Source organism: Penaeus vannamei, chromosome 17 (assembly GCF_042767895.1).
Source record: "Penaeus vannamei isolate JL-2024 chromosome 17, ASM4276789v1, whole genome shotgun sequence".
NCBI classification, from domain to species: domain Eukaryota; kingdom Metazoa; phylum Arthropoda; class Malacostraca; order Decapoda; family Penaeidae; genus Penaeus; species Penaeus vannamei.
Genome location: NC_091565.1, coordinates 22,793,967 through 22,806,466, shown reverse-complemented (window position 1 = coordinate 22,806,466; position 12,500 = coordinate 22,793,967). Strand labels below are relative to the sequence as shown.

The window sequence follows — 12,500 nt, the reverse complement described above, 5'->3', positions numbered from 1 at the left end:
CGAGGCGGCGCGGAAGTGACAGCGATGTCATTATTACGTTTTCTGTTTGTCAAATGACTTCCAGTAATAGTAGTAGATAATACTTATTTACTGACGAGCAAATATTGTCCGATCTTATATCATGACATCTTTGCAAATTCCGATTCCGAAACCATATAAAAGGGAAAGAAAACTAACAAGTAATTAACCAAATCAGCTGAAACGTACAACAGTTAAATGTATTTCATTATTACCACGAATGCTTTGCTTATGCCCGTTGTGGATAATAATCGAAAAAGGCGGGATGGCATAAATAACTGTCTGATCATCCCGTGAGATTTTTCCTTTTGTGTTTGTGCCTCTGTCGCAGACACGGTAGGATCCGTGTGTGCTTCTCATGGTGTCTGTGATGGTACCTTGAATACATGTTTGGTGCGGAGGAAACGCAGACCAATGTTTTCAACTGCAATTCCTTCGTGTCCCCAGCTAGCACATACAGTATTTACATCGAACGATCTTACAGGTAGTTGGGAAGATGGGGGTTGCTGCTCGCCAACCTTGTTCCGCGCGGTTACCGAATTCGGATCATAACATCTGAAAAGCAAATGAACATCGTACTTCGTACCAGCGGAATAATTAAATATCTACGAATCATCTACGTATAACTCCCATAAAAAGAGATCTAACTTTCATGCGAAGGGCCGGCTGCGTGATTCGGAGAGCGGAGATCGATATGCTGCTGCCATAGTTGCATATCGCAAATATATCTCTAAATTCTGTTGACGTGGATTATATTTAACAACTGGCGCAGGCGAGGGATTCCTTCCTATTTTTATGCCCATATGTGCCACCCTCTCACCACCCTTCCTCCCACGCCTCGCAGCCTCGGCTATATGAAGGCCCCACCCACCGCCCGCCTCCAGTGGGTGGATTGTCAGCAGTGGCGTCGTTGTGGCGGTGCCGCGAAGTGCAGTAAGTTGCCTGGAGTTGATTGCAGGACTGCAGGCGCTGTGCGAGTGTTGCTTGTTGTCAGATGTCGAGTGGAAGTTTGCTGAATGGAGGAAAATCAGTTTTAACGTTTTTCAAATCAGAGTAGGGATTTAAAAAACAAGTGTCTTACCTTAACATGATGTGTCAAATATCAGTCTTGTTTCTTGTTATTCATTCCTACCATAAAGGACTTTTCTGGTGGCTATTAAAATTTTCTCTAAATCTTCAATTTTATATTTCTTTGAGGGGGAGGGGGAGCATCAAGAAGGAATCAGTGCAAACAAACAAACAAAAATGTCTTGTCATCCCAAAGATAAAGGATGCTATTGCATCACCATGCGGTACGGGCCTTCGGTTTACCGTCCACTGTTGTCACATTAATTATTCTATTATTTTATCAAATAGCCTTGAAATATAATGTAAAATGTCAAACGTGTAAGTTTACTTGCTTTACATATGTAATTTATGTTTAATAGCCAATTTGCTGACGCGAATTTAGGGGGGGAGGTCGACTAATTAACTATTGCTACACGGTATGACTGGAGCTTGCAGTATATTAATTTACATTTCTCTCTCTATGAAAATCAATAATACTTGCAGAGAAGTTCCGGAGCCGTTTTCGTGAGTCTTGACTTCTACATACAACACCAAGAGCCACCACCATGCCTGGCCACATCGTGAAGAGCACCGGGCCCGACCCCGACCCCACCGAGTTCCTGTTCGTCTCCTTGGAACAGAAGCGCATCGACCAGACCAAGCCTTACGACGCGAAGAAGTCCTGCTGGGTCCCCGACGAGAAGGAGAGCTATGTGCAGGGTGAGATCCAGGGCACCAAGGGGGACCTGATTACTGTTGGCCTTCCGGGAGGAGAAACAAAGAACTTCAAGAAGGACCAGGTGACTCAGGTCAACCCTCCCAAGTACGAAAAGTGTGAGGACATGTCCAACCTGACCTACCTTAACGATGCCTCCGTTCTATACAACCTGAAGACTCGTTACCAGGCCAAGCTCATCTACACCTACTCTGGCCTCTTCTGTATCGCCGTCAACCCCTACAAGCGTTACCCCATCTACACCAACCGCGTCGTCAAGATCTACCAAGGCAAGAGGCGTAATGAGGTGCCTCCCCATCTCTTCGCCATCTCCGACGGCGCTTACAGTGCCATGGTTCAGTGTAAGTTTTCATAAGTATATTGGTAATTTTACTGAGAAAACCATTTTTGTATTCAAATATTTCATAGCAAAAGGTATATAATAAAATAACAACTCTTATTTTCAGGTCGTGAAAACCAGTCCATGCTGATTACGTAAGATCAGATAAACAATACCTAGTAATTTCGACATGTTAATAATGCATGAAGTGATCAGATAATGTAAGTGCATACAAGGATTAATGTACATACACAGAATATCTACCCCATCATATGTAGCTATGTGTTTTTTCCCCAGCGGAGAGTCTGGTGCTGGCAAGACTGAGAACACAAAGAAAGTGCTGTCCTATTTCGCCAACGTCGGCGCTTCTACTAAAAAGAAGGACGAGACTAAGCCGGTAATATATTTTACATAACCTAATACGATAAATTCATCAATAATATCACTTGTAACGAAAGCACACATTGTCAAGTCGGCTGACTGCTGAAGAAGCTTCATACTTACGTTGAACTCACTCCCTTCTTCAGAACTTGGAGGACCAGATCATCCAGACCAACCCTGTACTGGAGGCCTTTGGTAACGCCAAGACCGTCCGTAATGACAACTCTTCCCGATTCGTACGTGCTTGTCACTCTTAACCGATCTGCAATGCATTTCTGAATTACACTGGCGACATATACTGAACGTGAAGCTAACCCAGCCACTAATAAAGTACGTATATTTTTCTGTTAAAAGGGCAAGTTCATCCGCATCCACTTCGGTCCATCTGCTAAGCTGTCTGGTGGTGACATCGAAGTGTACCTGCTGGAGAAGGCTCGCGTCATCTCCCAGCAGTCACTCGAGCGCTCATACCACATCTTCTACCAGCTCATGTCCGACCACGTCCCCGAAGTCAAGCGTAAGTAAATGCACATTTTTTTTTTTTTTTTATCTTGTTGGATTATTAGCATTATTAAGGTTGAAATATTTTTATTTTCTTTTCTAGTAACATAAAGGTATACATAATATAAAGATGAATACAGAACTTAAAACATCATGATTTTTTTTGACAGAAGTTAAGCATGTTTTGTAAATTTATAAACACAAGGGTATTCTTCAACTTTTCAGCATTGTGTCTCCTGAGCAATGACATTTACGACTACCACTATGTGTCACAGGGCAAGGTCACTGTTGCTTCCATTGACGACAAAGAGGAGATGGACTTCACACATGTAAGCAAACATTAATTTGACCAAAAGGTGGTTTTATTGTTTATATATTTTTTCAGGTCGGTTTTCAGCCTTGGCGGAATTTAACAGAAATTGATTTGTAATGCCTTATATTTATAACGGATCTCTACATCTTCAGAAAGCCTTTACGATCCTCAACTTCTCTGATCAAGAGCGAGACAACTGCTATAAGGTCACTGCAGCTGTAATGCACTTCGGAGCCTGCAAGTTTAAGCAAAGGGGTCGAGAGGAGCAGGCTGAACCTGATGGTACTGAGGTAATAAACTGAGATCATCATATATTTTCTTCTGTTTGTTTCTTTTGAACAACCTTGCAGTCTTTCTGATATGATATGATTTGTTTCTTCTTAGGCTGGCCATGTTGTCGCAAAATTGCTTGGTGTCGATGGGGATGAACTTTACAAGAATCTTTGCAAGCCTAAGATCAAGGTCGGTGCCGAGTTCGTCACTCAGGGTAGGAACGTCGACCAGGTCTCGTACTCTGTTGGTGCTCTGGCTAAGGCTATATATGACCGCAACTTCAAATGGCTCGTAAAGAAGTGTAACGAGACTCTTGAGACTGGTCAGAAGCGCGTTATGTTCATCGGTGTGCTCGACATTGCTGGTTTTGAGATCTTTGATGTAAGTATCTGAAAAAAAATTCTCATATATTTCTGTATGGGGGAATTTTATGTGCTGTGATTGAAACATCAAAAAGGGTATCACTTTAAGGTATTACATGTCTTCTCTTTATCTATGGAATGCAGTTTAACGGCTTCGAGCAGATCTGCATCAACTTCTGTAATGAGAAGTTGCAGCAGTTCTTCAACCACCACATGTTCGTGCTGGAGCAGGAAGAATACAAGAGGGAAGGCATCAACTGGGTCTTTGTTGACTTTGGTATGGATTTGCAGGCCTGCATTGAACTTTTTGAAAAGGTATTGACTTTACACCTTTGTACATTTTCTATTTTTGTTCTTGCCCCTCACGTATAGCACCATACACATTAAATGGTGCCTTTTTCTTGTACTGGATCCATGAATCCCGAAAACCTTTTACATTTGAGAAATATTAACATTTCCGTAACTGCTCTTAAATATCCCTTTCCCTTGCAGCTGTATATATATATTTTTTCTATTCAACATCCCAATCCATAATCATCGTAGCATGTTAATTACCCCTGTATAAAGAAATCTCTTTGATGCCAGATCAAAATACGGTGTGAATATTATGGTACAGCATTACTTTTCTATTATCAAGGCTCTAAAAATATGTAAAAGACCCAAATGAGCTCCGACCTATTTCTTTATCCCTTTCACCATGCCTATGTATATCAATATGCTTGTATTGTGTTGTGAGGATGCTTTTGTTTACAGGTACCAGGCATCCCATTACCTGGAAAGTATACCAGTAAATATGACTACTCATTTTTATATATTCGTTGAGTGTAACACTAATAATTCTTTTGACATGGTTCTCAGAGTCCCTGAGGAATGGAATCCATTAGGAGAATCTCTTGAGTAATCATGAGTATTCTTTTAAATACTCTTTGACCCCTTCCCTTGACTGCATTAGTCCCAGATCCTCCTTATGCATGCTGTATATATCACTTCTTGCTGATGGACATCCGAGATACCAGTTCAGCAGAGAACTTGTGCTCAACGGAGAACTTGTACCCCTCAGTCCCCACCACTCTCCCCTTCCCCAAGATTTTGAGCCCTCTACTGCCCCTTTATACACCCAAGATTATATACACGCCTGTCTCCCTCCACCACCCTCTCAAACGTTTCATTTGACTAGATTTGGACCTACAGAGTAAAGATATTAACGACTGATGCCCTCCAACTATCGATGAATAGATGTTTAATGATTAGTTTGTTAACATTTACCTTCCTCCCCTATTTATGAAACCTCCCTCTTGTTACTTTCCTATCAAAAGAAAGACTTCAGATTTGTGAGGAAACCCTTACTGTCGTCTATGGATTTCTTTCCAAATTATCCTTCCTTCCATTAGAGTCCCCACCCTCTGTATTTTTCTGGTCAGTTAGGAATCCATTCTCACTATCCCATATCACCCTCCACTACCCATTCGAGGCAAGTCAGGAAACGGTTAGAATACTCACTCTACTCTCGCTCGTTCCCCGGCAGTATCGTGGCCATGAGGAAACTTTCAACAGTTTCAACACCGGATAACTTCAGGAGTTCTCCCGCTCTGGCTGAGCAAGAAGGACATACTTGAAGTGCTTTTTACATTTAGAATAGGATCTGGATCTTCTTGGAAATGCCTTGAAGGTAAAACGATGATAGCAGACTCAGACTCATATCCTTGCATCCTTGTCCTTGCACATGACCACGTCCCCATTCAGCAGTATCCTTTACTGTTCTCCCCTTTCTTTATCAGTGGAAAGAAGAAACAGTAAGTTCAAAGTAATCTTGTTGGTCTATTTCTGGTAAGTTTTTGTGCTGTTCTTTGTTATATGATATACACAAGAATCCTTGTATAAAAGTCTAAGAAATAATTGTGCCGGCAAATCATCATTCTATTATGATAATATAAATACCTAGCATTTCTACAGCCTCTAGGTCTTCTGTCCATCCTAGAAGAAGAGTCAATGTTTCCAAAAGCTACTGACAAGACCTTTGAGGAAAAGCTGAAGACCAACCATCTGGGAAAATCTCCAAACTTCATCAAGCCCAAGCCAGCTAAACCAGGCCAGAAGGAATCCCACTTTGCCATTGTTCACTATGCCGGTACTGTGCCCTACAATCTCTCTGGCTGGCTGGAAAAGAACAAGGATCCCCTCAATGACACTGTCGTCGACCAACTCAAGAAGGCCAGCAACAACCTCACAGTGGATTTGTTTGCTGACCATCCCGGCCAGTCCGGTGATGCGACAGGCGGCAAAGGTAAGAGATTCTCCTGGAAAGTACATCTTTTTCGGCTGTACTTATTTTTAGATTGAACATGCTGTTTATGTTGCTGAAAGTTGAATTGAATTACAGTTTCAAAAGAAACAGTATAAGTACAGTTGAGTGAAGAGTAACAATGATATTAATTACTCTCTCAGGCGGACGTGGCAAGAAGGGAGGTGGCTTCACTACTGTGTCATCTGGATACAGGGTAATTAACTATAGGCATTTCCTTAAGTGTTCCTTGTTACTTTTTTCAAGATGAATATATGAAATATATACAGACATGCAAGAAAAGGATAAATATGCCACCCATAACTTTTCATTTCACACTCTCAGGAGCAACTAAACAACCTGATGAAAACCCTGAATGCCACTCAGCCTCACTTCATCCGTTGTATCGTACCCAACGAGACCAAATCTCCTGGTAAGTTAATAGTTCAATACGATTATTTCCCATGTTAGAGGAAATACATTTCTTATAGTCTTTTGTCTTTTTGAGGAGACAGTGTTGTTATTGAGGAAAATATAATCGTGCACACCAAACACTTTTCTTTGTAGGAGTCGTTGAAGCTCCTCTGATTATGCATCAGCTGACTTGCAATGGTGTGCTTGAGGGCATCCGTATTTGCCGAAAGGGCTTCCCCAACAGAATGCTCTACCCTGACTTCAGGCATCGGTGAGTTTTTTTTTATGCAAAAGATGTAGTTAAAGTATGACACATTCTTGCATGAAAATTATTCCATGCATGAAGGAATACTTGAATGTAAGAATACGCTCTTCTGCAGTTACCGTATCCTGGCTGCAAAGGCCATGGCTGCCTGTGACGAAGATAAAAAGGCGGCAGCTGTCTGTCTCGAAGCTGTTAAGCTGCCAGAAGAGAATTACCGTCTCGGCAACACCAAGGTACTCTCTCTCACCCCTCTCTCACACACATGCACAAACTCATTATTGCACACTTCCTACACGCTTGCAGACAAACACTCACATATATACACACTTGCAGACAAACACACTCACATATATACACACTTGCAGACACACTCACATATATACACACTTGCAGACACACTCACATATATACACACTTGCAGACAAACACACTCTCATATATACACACTTGCAGACAAACACACTCTCATATATACACACTTGCAGACAAACACACACATATGTACACACTTGCAGACAAACACACTCACATATGTACACACTTGCACACTCACTCACGCACGCACGCACGCACGCATGCACCCACACCCACACCCACACCCACACACACACACACACACACACACACACACACACACACACACACACACACACACACACACACACACACACACACACACACACACACTTACAGAGAGGAAAAAACTAAAGTACAATCATATACATAAATAAACCGGCTAAAAATATTCAGCATTTATCACCTGAAACTATTCAAGCCTTTGTATTATTCAAATAGTGCCAAGTAGCGATGTAGGATTTTTAACCACTAATACGCTAGATATGCAGCTACACTTGTGGAATATAATAGCAACAATAATATATCGCTACAATAAAAAAGTTTATTGTTAAATATAACTAACAGACTATTACAAGATATCAATGTTTTAGTCTTTCGAACCAGTAATCTTCAAATACAAAACATAAAGAGGGAAATAATAGATAATGAAGAATGCCCCATGAATGTCGAAAGAAAATTCTGAGTCTTCCAGGGTAACGAGAGACCATTTAATCTCGCCGACCTTCCAATCGCAGACGACGCTACAATCTTTGGCGTTTGGTCTGAGTGGGGGACTCTATCGGCAAATGAACTAAATTTTAATCGACTTTTTCTTGTTTGGCAGTCACTTTGCCATACCTTTCATAACAAAATGGCATTTGAATTTCATCTATCTGTATTGTACGTCTTCAAGACACTAAATCAGTAAAGACAAATCTTACCTGAAATAAAAAAAAAGCCTCAGTTGCACTTCAATAACTAAGTAACAAAAGCATTTTATAGGCAAAAATAGTAGAATGCATTCATAGTTTGTGTGTTGCTTTACTCATTCTATTACCTGTATGGTTACATTTACAATTAGTTTACGGCAAAGCGTTTATCAGAGACTTCCCCGTATACTTTCTCGTACCTTTTACCTTTTAAAGAAGTTCAACAGCGCCCTCCTCCCATAGTTACAAGATCTTCGACTTCAAGGAGATGTCTGAGATGAAGGAAGAATAGGAGACAACGCAGATTTACTTCAAAAATCCTGTCGGGATTTGGAGCTGGTGAAACTTGGTCAGCGTTAAGGCCTTGCAGAGTATTCCCTTATCTCCTGTATTGAACTGATATCGAGAACCCTACCCCTAAAACCGTAATCTTTCGGTCCCCTTCCATATTAAGGTGTACCCATCGTTTGATAGCAACATCCATTAATCATATATAATGTAAAACCCTTTCCGACAATTCCCAAGCTTTGGAAATCCTCCGTGAATTGTTTATAGTGCAGTATCCTCCTCCACGTGTAAGAACACTTCTACTTCATGTCCATCTCACTCGCCTCTCACAGACGGTTTTGTGAATTTTGTTGTTCCTGTCCCTGCATTACTCTATTACACTAAAGGGTGGTGTGTTACATATTTTGCAAAATGAAAAGAAGAGAGACTCCCTTCTACTGAACACTGAAAATCATCCCTGATTTCAGAGCCATTTGTATCCCGGAAAAATGACCCTACTCGTACAAATTCCCTATCAACCTATTGTTTTTGTATTGCATTCGATTATATATTATCCCTTTGCTGATAGTGCATGCTATATATAACACTTTACTAGACAGGAGGTATATACATGTATTTACACACTGTTTAGAAGTAACATACATTATACCGATCTTGTAATTTTTGACAAATGCACAAGACGAAAACATCAGGAGTACTTGTTGATAGTTTGAGCTCTTTTTTTTTTTTTTTTTTTTTTTTTTTTTTTTTTTTGAAACAAACAAGCAGCAGCCTAGCCCTCTCATTTTGTTTCAATTAGAACCGAAGGTACTTTGAAAATGAATCAATGATAATTTTGCATTATTAATATTAAGAATATACATTTTTTAAGAAGCATTTATTCCTCGAAAAAAAGAATTTTTGCATCAGTTATACCTTTGTTATATTAATTTCAGCATTAAGACCCCCATTATATGTTGAGGTTTTTAATACCTTTTGTTAAAAAATTCTACTAACCAACAAAGTAATTTTACAAATCACCAAAAGCGCACGTGTGACAATACTCAGTGCCGTGAACCTATTCCTAAGGCTCCATATCTGATATTCTTATTAAAATGTTAGTGGTGCACTCCCTTGTCATATAAGTCCATGGAAAAATAATCCATTTAACCTACCTTCAGTTGGTAAAGATCAATCTTTCATAGGTATTCTTCCGGGCTGGAGTTCTTGGTACCTTAGAAGAAATTCGAGATGATAGACTGGCCCAAGTTTTATCTTGGCTGCAAGCTTGGATCCGTGGTTACAGTGGCCGTATTCAGTACAAGAAACTGCAGGAGCAACGCGTTGCCCTCATCGTCGTTCAGCGCAACCTGAGGAAGTACCTCAAGCTCCGTAACTGGGCTTGGTACCGTGTGTGGCAGAAGGTCAAGCCTCTTCTCAATGTCACTCGTGTTGAGGACGAGATGCGCGCCCTCGAGGAAAAGGCAGCTAAGGCACTTGAGGATTATGAGCGTGAAGCTAAACTTCGCAAGGAACTCGAGACCGCCAATGCATCACTGCAAGAAGAGAAGAACAACTTGATGGCAGCCCTTGAGTCTACAAAAGGCAATGTTTCTGACTTTCTGGACAAGCAAGCTAAATTACAGAGTCAGAAAGCTGATCTTGAGGCTCAGTTGAATGTAAGTAAGCAGGATTAAAATATAATGGTAAAGCTAATAATGATAACGAGGATATCAATAGTAATTTAAGGGCAGCTTGAGTTTCAAAACCACAAAGGAAGTAAGTTGGTTTATTAATCTTCATTACAGGAAACAAATGAGCGTCTTCAGAAGGAGGAGGAAGCTCGCAATCAGCTCTTCCAGGGAAAGAAGAAGACTGACCAAGAAATTTCAGGTCTTAAGAAAGATCTTGAGGATCTTGAACTTGCTATGCAGAAGTCCGAGCAAGACAAGAACACCAAAGATCATCAGATCCGCAACCTGAACGATGAGATTGCCCATCAGGACGAACTCATCAACAAGATCAACAAGGAAAAGAAACATCTGCAAGAGTGCAACCAGAAGACAGCAGAAGACCTCCAGAATGTGGAGGATAAGTGCAACCACCTCAACAAAGTCAAAGCCAAGCTTGAGCAAACACTTGATGAACTTGAAGATTCTCTTGAGCGAGAGAAGAAAATAAGGGCTGAGGTTGAGAAAGCTAAGAGGAAGGTTGAAGGCGATCTCAAGCTGACACAAGAAGCAGTCTCTGATCTAGAGCGAAATCAGAAGGAATGTGAACAGACTATTCAACGTAAGGATAAGGAGATTTCAGCAATGGCGAGCAAACTTGAGGATGAGCAAGGCTTAGTTTCCAAGTTGCAGAAACAAATAAAGGAAATGCAAGCTCGCATTGAAGAGGTTGAGGAAGAAGTGGAACACGAGCGCCAGGCTCGTTCAAAGGCTGAAAAGTCGAAGACTCTTCTCGGCCGTGAACTTGAGGAACTTGGCGAACGTCTGGATGAAGCTGGAGGTGCTACTGCTGCTCAGATTGAGCTGAATAAGAAACGTGAAGCTGAACTAGTTAAGCTTCGTCGTGATCTTGAGGAAGCAAACATTCAGAATGAAGCTGCTCTTGCTGGTCTTCGAAAGAAGCACAATGATGCAGTTGCTGAGATGTCTGAACAAATAGACCATCTTAACAAAATGAAAGCCAGGTAAGGTAAAGAAAGAAGTATATATTTTGAAATATATATTGTTTTGTATATAAAAGACAATTCTGAATGCATCGATCAATATATCTACTGAAGATTCTGTTGAAAGAGATATCCTTTTCCAGGACTGAGAAGGACAAGGAAGCTCTTAAGAGAGATGCTGATGATGCCAGAGCTGCAATGGATTCTTTGGTCCGTGATAAGGTAACTATATCCTAACTGATTGATTCTATTGTTTCACTTATGAACACCTATTCTAGAAGTATGATAATTCATTCAAAAAAATCTGTATAATTAGAATAATACCATCGTTGTTACTATGTATATTTAAGGCTGCAGGCGAGAAGACAATCAAGCAATTGCAGCATCAGATGAACGAGATTCACTCCAAGCTTAATGAGGCCAATCGCACCCTCAATGACTTCGATGCTTCAAAGAAAAAGCTTGCAGTTGAAAATACTGATCTTCTCCGTCAACTGGAAGAGGCTGAGAGCCAAATCGGCCAACTGTCTAAAATCAAGCTATCTCTGACTAATCAGCTAGAAGATACCAGGAAGCTTGCTGATGATGAATGCAGGGTAAGTATAGTTATTGAATGCAAAACTACTTTGTTTATTCTCGAAGTATTTTCATTATCTCATGACTTTTTTATGATTCTCATTTGCAGGAACGTGCCACTCTTCTGGGTAAATTCCGTAATCTCGAACATGATATCGACGGCCTGCGAGAACAGCTTGATGAAGAAAGTGAGGGCAAAGCTGATCTCCAGCGTCAGCTGTCTAAGGCTAATGCTGAAGCTCAAATGTGGCGAGCAAAATATGAGTCTGAAGGTGTTGCACGAGTTGAGGAGCTTGAAGCTGCTCGTATGAAGCTTGCTGCTCGCCTTGAAGAAGCTGAGGGGCAAATAGAGCAGCTTAATGTTAAAAACATGAATCTTGAGAAAACCAAGCAGCGCATCAGCACTGAACTGGAGGACATGCAAATTCAGTGCGAACGTGCACAAGCTCTGGCTGATGCTGCTGAAAAGAAGCAAAAGAACTTTGATAGAATCATTAGTGAGTGGAAGATGAAGGTTGACGACTTATCTGCTGAGCTTGAGGCTTCACAGAAGGAGTGTCGTAACTATTCTACTGAACTGTTCCGAATCAAGGCCGCCTATGAAGAGAATCTTGAGCAACTTGATTCTGTTCGCCGTGAAAACAAGAATCTCGCTGATGAAATCAAAGACTTAATGGATCAAATTGGCGAAGGTGGACGATCCCTCCATGAGGTCCAGAAGAATGCAAGACGCCTTGAGATTGAGAAGGAGGAACTTCAGGCTGCCCTTGAGGAAGCTGAAGCTGCCCTGGAACAGGAGGAGAACAAG

At 41.1% G+C, this 12,500-nt stretch overlaps 1 protein-coding gene across 1 annotated transcript in view; it reads left to right on the top strand.

Annotated features, from left to right (window-relative positions):
- Positions 1-809: 809 nt before the first annotated feature.
- LOC113807016 (myosin heavy chain, muscle) overlaps positions 810-12,500 on the top strand; it is a 13,022-nt gene continuing 1,331 nt past the window's right edge. Inside the window, exons 1-20 of the mRNA XM_070132102.1 lie at positions 810-951; positions 1,570-2,142; positions 2,248-2,275; positions 2,418-2,517; positions 2,648-2,737; positions 2,856-3,018; positions 3,228-3,331; positions 3,468-3,605; positions 3,700-3,969; positions 4,095-4,265; positions 5,904-6,234; positions 6,396-6,448; positions 6,577-6,664; positions 6,799-6,916; positions 7,026-7,143; positions 9,648-10,121; positions 10,251-11,137; positions 11,260-11,338; positions 11,467-11,712; positions 11,802-12,500. The exon at positions 11,802-12,500 is cut by the window's right edge and continues 89 nt beyond it. Of these exons, the coding sequence (XP_069988203.1) occupies positions 1,632-2,142; positions 2,248-2,275; positions 2,418-2,517; positions 2,648-2,737; positions 2,856-3,018; positions 3,228-3,331; positions 3,468-3,605; positions 3,700-3,969; positions 4,095-4,265; positions 5,904-6,234; positions 6,396-6,448; positions 6,577-6,664; positions 6,799-6,916; positions 7,026-7,143; positions 9,648-10,121; positions 10,251-11,137; positions 11,260-11,338; positions 11,467-11,712; positions 11,802-12,500 (4,668 nt within the window). The 5' untranslated portion in view covers positions 810-951; positions 1,570-1,631. The remainder of the gene's footprint in view (positions 952-1,569; positions 2,143-2,247; positions 2,276-2,417; positions 2,518-2,647; positions 2,738-2,855; positions 3,019-3,227; positions 3,332-3,467; positions 3,606-3,699; positions 3,970-4,094; positions 4,266-5,903; positions 6,235-6,395; positions 6,449-6,576; positions 6,665-6,798; positions 6,917-7,025; positions 7,144-9,647; positions 10,122-10,250; positions 11,138-11,259; positions 11,339-11,466; positions 11,713-11,801) is intronic.